At 60.2% G+C, this 7,052-nt stretch overlaps 1 protein-coding gene across 2 annotated transcripts in view; it reads right to left on the minus strand.

The window, feature by feature from the left end:
- EBF4 (EBF family member 4) overlaps positions 1 to 7,052 on the minus strand; it is a 54,807-nt gene continuing 47,755 nt past the window's right edge. For both annotated transcript variants that reach the window (XM_040638075.1, XM_040638074.1), the window contains 7 exons: positions 5,876 to 5,964; positions 5,667 to 5,732; positions 5,388 to 5,565; positions 5,118 to 5,306; positions 2,606 to 2,803; positions 1,066 to 1,141; positions 1 to 820 (listed from right to left, as the gene is read on the minus strand). In XM_040638075.1, coding sequence (XP_040494009.1) covers positions 1,071 to 1,141; positions 2,606 to 2,803; positions 5,118 to 5,306; positions 5,388 to 5,565; positions 5,667 to 5,732; positions 5,876 to 5,964 — 791 coding nt within the window. In that variant the 3' untranslated portion in view covers positions 1 to 820; positions 1,066 to 1,070. The remainder of the gene's footprint in view (positions 821 to 1,065; positions 1,142 to 2,605; positions 2,804 to 5,117; positions 5,307 to 5,387; positions 5,566 to 5,666; positions 5,733 to 5,875; positions 5,965 to 7,052) is intronic.

A 7,052-nucleotide genomic window follows, 5' to 3' on the forward strand; every position in this document is an offset into this window, starting at 1 on the left:
CCAAGGAAGCAGCAAGAGAGGCCGGGTGGCCACCTGTGGCTGCGTTTATTGTTCTGTTTTCTCCAACCTCGGTAGAGCAGAATATGAGGCCAGCGGCAGCCAGGCCCATTCCATGGTACTACGGGGCCAGCCAGAGTCATGTGTGTGGGGGGGGGGCAGAGTCCATGAGATATCCATGGGGAGGAAGACCCACAATTCAGGGGGCTTGGCGCTCCCTCTTCTGCACCCTCCATACCAAAAGCCCCCAGTGGGATTCATAATGTGGCAAGCATGAGTGTGCAGGCCTCGAAGGGTGCAGCCACGGGGGTCAAGCAGCCATTGGAAGCTCCATGGGAGCCTGGGCAGGCCTCCTGAGGCTGCTGGGTACCACCCCTTGCCCTGGAGAGAAGTCGGGATGCTGGGCCAGCTGAGATGGGTCAGACACAAACAGGACCTCCCCAGGCCACTTCTCCCTGAGCTGTCCTCTTTCCCACAGTCCCATCCCCTGCTCCTGTCGCCTGATGGTCCAGTCAGCACAAGGTCCATGTCTTCCGGAGGAACTGACCCAGCGAGGAAAGCCCAGCATCCCAGTAGCTCCCCGGGATGCTCTCCTGCCAAGAGCATCAGCACAGTGCTAGGGCTTCCAACCAGCCCCGAGAAAGGGAGGTGAGAGAAGCCCGTGGGGCTGGAGGCCTCAAGCACAAGGAGGCCTGTTCAGGCCTTTGGGCGGATGTCTGCCCGAAGCCCTGGCTCTGCATCGGTCTGTGCTGCCATCCAGGACGTGAGTGTGTATCCCCGAGGGACCTCTAGTCCGGGCTCGGTGGGGGCAACACCTGCAGACCTGGTGGAGAGAGGGAGAGAAGAAGGTCCTGGAAAAAGGCTGGCTGCAAGGGGACAGGAAACCACTTCTCTCCACTTGTTCAGCTTGGGCCACTGCAGGGGGGTGGCGGCGGGGGGGTGGCCCTGACAGCTGTCTAGGTAGGCCCTGGACAGGGAGACTCGGACCCCGGTCTCCACCCTTGCTAAAGTGTTTTGGAAAGTCTATCCAGGGCCAGGGGAGGAAGCAAGGCCCAGCCGGACACCTACCGTGATTAGGAGTACGCCAGGCCCTGAAGCCCCCGGGCTGAAGAGTGGAACTTGTCGGAATCCTCAAAAGGCTGGTCTGTGGTAAGCAGAGAGAGGAACCATAAGCTAGGTGTGGCCTGGGGACCTTACCTGCCTGTGTGCCTCGGGGCTGGGGACAGCACGCAGGACATACGGCACTTTCTAAGGGCAGAGCTACGGAGAGCCTGGCAGGTGCTTGGCCGCTCCTGGTCCTGGCCTGCTCGGCACCGCAGACAGTTAGAGGTGTGCCCCTCACGCCTCTTAGGAGGTGCGGCCCCAGCCCCTTGCCTGCCTAATTGCCTCAATCGAAAAAGCTGACTCTGGGCTCCTATTCGCAGCCCTGCTTCCTCCACAGGGCCTGTGTCAAGGTGAGGAAACAGTGCCAGCTCAGAAAAGAGGTCAGCCTCTTGGAGTACAAACCCCTCACACGGCAGCAGCATGTTTCCCTCCCAGATGTCCACAAAATTCATCACTTCCATCATCCTCTCCCCTGCCGAAACCCCCGCCCCCACCGGTTCTCTCTGCTGGTGGGAGAAATCAGTGGCCTTCTGCTCCCCAAAACTCACATTTTAAGCTCCAGACACACTCAGGTTAAGAAAAAAATATCCAAAAGGTGGAAACAAGGCAAAAAAGAAAAGAAAAAGAAAAGAACATTCTAGGGCATTATCTAATGAGCCCACCCTAAGAATCATCTTATTTGAGGGATGTGACTCCCTGACTCACTACACACTACTGGTTAGGGCCCAGGCTTTGTTAAGTTGGGTGTTGACTTGAAGGAGACTGATAACTGACAAATGACAACCATTTCACTAGTGGCATGTGGTGGGGTGACATCGTCTCAATTCTACATCCATAAAATGGGGGAGGGGGACCTGGGCTAACCCTCATCTAGAGTCAGTCCCCATTGGATGCCTGGGTGGCTCAGTCAGTTAAGCATCTGCCTTCGGCTGGGGTCATGATCCCGGTCCTGGAATCGAGTCCCACATCAGGCTCCCTGCTCCACGGGGAGTCTGCTTCTCCCTCTGCCTGCTGCTTCCCCTGCTTGTGCTCTCTCTCTCTGACAAATAAATAAATAAAATCTTAAAAAAAAAAAAGTCAATCTCCTTTCATCCGCCAAGTGACCCAGTTTCTCCGGTGGACATGGAGAGGCCCAGGTCAGAGGCCTGTAGGCGGTGTGGGGTTTCTCCAGCTCTGAGTGTGGGGTCCTTGCTCTGGGCTCAACCAGGTGGGGATGGGGCATGGGGATGGGGCCTTGGAGTGGTTTCCAGACCTCCAACTGGGATTTGAGTCTTCTCGGTCAAGTGGCCAAACTGACAGTATTCAGAGTGGTGACCACCCCAAGCGATGGGGCCCAGGGAAGTGGGATCCAGATGGACCTCCTGGGACCCCGGCAGAGCTCCCTGCTCTACACCCGCCAGGGGTACCTAGCCAACCAGCACAAGGCTCTGGTGAGATGTGGACGGAGTGGGCCCCTGAAGCCAGCCGCTCCACCAGGCCGTAGCGCAGCAGCACGATCACCCACCTGCAAGTCCCTCTCCGTGGGCTCTCGGGCAGGCCTGGGGTGGGGAGCTGGGTGGGCGCAGCACGGGGGCGAAGGCGCTCCTCTGTTTGACAGCGGAGATCATGTTGACAGGCGAGAAGGAGAAGACGCTGGTGGTGGGGGCAGCGGCCGGGAGGGACATGGAGGAGGCAGCGGCCAGCGGGGGGCTAGAGGGCATGACTCCGGGGCGGGGCGGGGAGGGACAGGCAGCAGGGAAGGCGGTGGGAAACACAACAGGGAGACAGCACCAGAGTGAGCAGCTCGGTTGGGGCCCTGGCATGGGCAGTGGGCCCCAGGTGGGCTGCTGACCCAGGCACCAGGCTCAGACCTCACTAGGGGGCTGCTGTGAGGGTCCTGGGGAGACCAATATCGGGCAGGGTCTGGAGGCAGGCTAGGAGTCCCTGGGGTCCTGGGCCAGCACTTGCCTTTTGGGGGGTTCTAAAGACCCTTTCTTGGGGCTGGAAACGACAGGGCCAGACTAGGTCAAAATCAAAGCAAAACCAGAACACCCAACAAAACCAAATATTGGGAGGTACCCCCAAAGATGAAAGATGTGGAAGAGAAAGAATAGAATAGGTCGGGGTTCCTGCTGAAGGCACTGGGATTCTGAGATGCTAAGGAACATTCGTGGGCCTTGAGGTACCAAGGTTAGAGTCAAAGATCAGGGTTCAGAGCAGAGCTGGGGCAAGTGGTTCTCTGCAAGCTTCATACAGGTCCTTGTCACCCCTAGCCAGGGCCTGGAGGCCTCCTATATCTCCCTCCTCCAGCCAGTCAATTTTAAACAAAAACACAGAGCTCCACATCCTTGCATCGTCCTGTTTGCAACCTCCTGGCCCTCCAGGGCTATGGAGTGCTCTCCTGGGATGAGCCAGGGAGTGCCCTGCACACAGGCTCTGGCTGTCCCTCTTTCCTGCGGCCTCCTCTCCTGGGGCCTTCGGGCACCTCTGGATCCTCCTTTCTACTTCCTCATCTAAGCCCGATTCCCTGCCTCTCTCCTCTGAATACCAATAAGGCTGTGATCTGAGTGTTGTCCAAGCAGCTAGCATGGGGTGGGGGTGTCTCTTTAAGACAGTGCTCACGGCTAGCTGATGAGGCCCATGGAGCTCCAAGGAGGGCTTGAGATGGATGCCAGAAAATGTACTGTATCTCTCAAGGCTGGGAGTTCACAGCCACTTACTGTAGCTTGGGTAGTACTGGGATTTGTCGGTCAAACTGGGAGTTGCTGGTGGCCAAAGCAGAAGACCAAGGGGAGGCCCAAGCAAACAGCCCCAGACCCTCTGGCTGGGGCAGTTCTGGATGTTATTTCAGGCATGTCCTGGCAAACTCAATGAGAATGATGCAGGGGATGGATGGGGACCCGGGTAAGACCTGGTCACGAGATGGGACTGACTCTTAGGCAAGTCCAGGGTGTTTCCAGCTGATGCTGGAAGCAGGGCGCAAGCTGCTCTAGAATTCTTGATCCTCTGGCTGAATGGGGAGATCCCAGATGGGAGGGCTTCTACCCCCTGGGGCAGTATGTTCCCCACTTCTGACTGCACTGTGTGGTGGAGGAGAGGGGCTGGTAGTCCAGACTCTACCAGTTTAAAATTCAAGGGGCACCCCGAGAGTCTTTAAGAATGCCATTCTAGATCTGGAGGAAGTGGGAGAAGTGGAGCCAGGCCTGGGCAGAGGGCCAGGAAACACAGGGGTTTAGGTAGGGACAGCAGCAGTTCACAGCCTGGGTGAACACGGGCATATGGGGCTTTGGGTCCCAGAAGCTGAGCCCAGGCTCGAACCCACAGCCAGAAAGAGCAGTCTGCAGGATGTGAAGTCATAAACTCTACATCTGGGCACTTCACGCACAGTGGCGCATTCAGATCTGAGAACAACCCGCACCCATTTTACAGAGAGGAAACTGAAGTTGAAAGAAATAAAGTAACTTGCTGAATGTCTGACAGCTCCTGATTTGGACTTTCAAACCCTGACTCGAGCTGTCTGACACAGACTTTGCCTGCTCTTCCCTAGCTGATCACAGGGAGCCACATCTTCCCTCCTCCAACCCCTTTTTCCGACAGGTAGAAGCCCATTTTGGCTGAGGCATTAGTTCCCCAGGGCCTCCGGCAGGGGGCGCTAGCCTCCTCCCAAAGTCCTGGCATAAGACGGACGGGCGGCGGTCTGCCAGGTTTCGGAGGATGCCTCCCCCCACCCCGCCCAGTTAAAGCCCTTTTCAGGAGGAGGGGAGGGCTAGAAACGAGGTGTGCAACTGCAATCCGCAAAGAGACGAGAGGTGCGGAACTGCTCCGGCCCCAGAGCCCGGGATGCAGCCGAGGGGTGGGGTCGAGGGGCAGGCGTCCAAAGGCAGAGACAGGATCACACGCAAAAAGGGCTAGCCCGGCTCCCGAGGGCCAGGCCGGGGTGGACCCTGGTGAGACAGTCGCCAGAAGCCCCCCACCCCCCTGGGCTGGGAGGGGGCAGGGCTGAGTCCCATGCGGCTCCCCGGGCCGGGGACACTCACTGGCGAAGGGCGAGGTGGCCGTGGAGCCATTGAGGAAGCTAGGGGACCCGGGCACGCCGAGGCCGGCCACGCCCGGCGCCCCGTAGCCGCCGAGGCCCGCGCCGAGGCCGCTGCCGTAGCTGCTCTGCTGCGAGCCGGGGCTGGGCGCGAACCCGCGCGGGGACGCGCTGCCGCAGCTGCGCGCGTAGCCTGCGAGAGAGGGCGGTCAGGCGCGCCGCGCGGCGCGGGCGGGCGGGCGCGGGGGGCTGCGCGCGGGGCGGCGGGACGAACCCGGCTCCGGGCCCGGCGTGGCGTCCCCGACGGCGATGGCCAGCGGGCTGCTGAAGGCGTTGATGCCCACGACGGCGGGGTGAGGGTGGCTCGGGGCCAGGGGTCCGAGCGGCGCGGGCGCGCGGGGGGCGCTGTACAGAGCCTCGGCCACGTCCGCCGCGCGCTTCAGGAGGAGCTCCTGCGAAGACAAGAGCGGGGCACGGCCGGGGCAGCCGCAGGCGCCAGGAGGGGGACAGCCCCCGGCCTGGCGGCGCGAGGAGGCGGGCGGAGGCGCCATACCTGGTTGCTGCTGGGCACTCCGTACAGGGCCTCCGCCAAGTCGGCCGCCCGCTTCAACAGCACTTCCTGGGGGCGGGGGAGGAGACAGCGGGACGGAGGGCCAGCCCCTGGGGGCGGCCGAGGGGCCGGGCGTCCCCTCCGCCCACCCCCTACCCCCCGCCCGGGCCACAGGTCCCCCTCATCCCCGGTCCCCCGCCCCCTCTGGGTACCTTGGGCAGCCTCTCGGGATCTCCGGGGTGTCTGGGGATGGCTTTCTGTAGCCTCTGGAATCCGTAGTCAATGGTGGGCTCATTCAGGGCTGGGGAGAAGGGCGGCGTTTGGAGGACCCCCTCCCAGCGCCCGCCGCAGGGCCAAGCCCGCCAGCAACCAGTCCGGGAGCCTCGCTGCAGACCCCCTCCACCAAGCCCAGCGCAAAACTCCGGGCACACGGGTCAGCGAGGTGCGGTTCGCGGAGTGTCCTCAGTTCCTTTCTTTGCGCATTCATTCAACAAATATTTACTGAGCCGGGCCCTGTGCCAGGCTTGGCGTTAACACACAAGCACTGTACCATCCCATCTGTGATTCGAAAAAAGGCAACTGTATAGACGTATTAGCTTCTATATTCCTAGGGGCAGGGCTGGAGGGAGAATTTTCTGCCTGCATTATCAGGAGTCACGTATTAATTACAAAAGTTAAAAACTCCAACAGTCTCCATTTATCACAGCTCTGGGGACTCTCAGCAGCATCTGATCGTTAGAAGTTTGTGTGGGCCCGGGGGAAGGGACTGGCCACATCCGGCGCTCTGCAGACCAGGCACCCCATGCCCACCTCCTCCAGCCTGGCCTGGACCAACTCACCAAGCCTCAAAGCCCCACCCACTTCCTTCACGTCCAACTCCAGATTTAGTGAATTTCCTTCAGTTTCCCCCGACGTGTAAAGCACTCATTCCCAGGTCTTCGCATTTGCCATTCCTTCTCCAGGACGGCCTTTCCTTCCCCAGCTCAGCCTCCCTATTCATCCCTGCAGTCTCCGCTTAGCCCAGTTAAGCCCACACTGCCTCCTAGAGGTCCCTCCCTTCCCTCCACCTGTAACTTACCCACCTCACACTTCGTTCCCAGCTACGTACGGCCCCTTCCCCTTAGACTGTAACTCCCTAGCAGTAAGTAGCATCGCTACCGAGTGTCCGGTGCGGTGCAGGGAACAGTTAGGAGATTATCTGCGGAGAGGAGGACGGGGAGAAGTGGGTGGCTGGGGTGGGGCAGGAGGAGGAAGGTGGACAGGGTCCTGGCCAGTGGTCAAATCGGGCCGGGATGGGGGATTCTACACTCCTGTCTTGTGTTAACTTCTCCCCTGGTTTCCTGCAAGGGCTGTCCACACACACACACACACACACACACACACACACAC

The sequence above is a fragment of the Ursus maritimus genome, unplaced genomic scaffold (assembly GCF_017311325.1).
Source record: "Ursus maritimus isolate PB19 unplaced genomic scaffold, ASM1731132v1 scaffold_22, whole genome shotgun sequence".
NCBI lineage: Eukaryota > Metazoa > Chordata > Mammalia > Carnivora > Ursidae > Ursus > Ursus maritimus.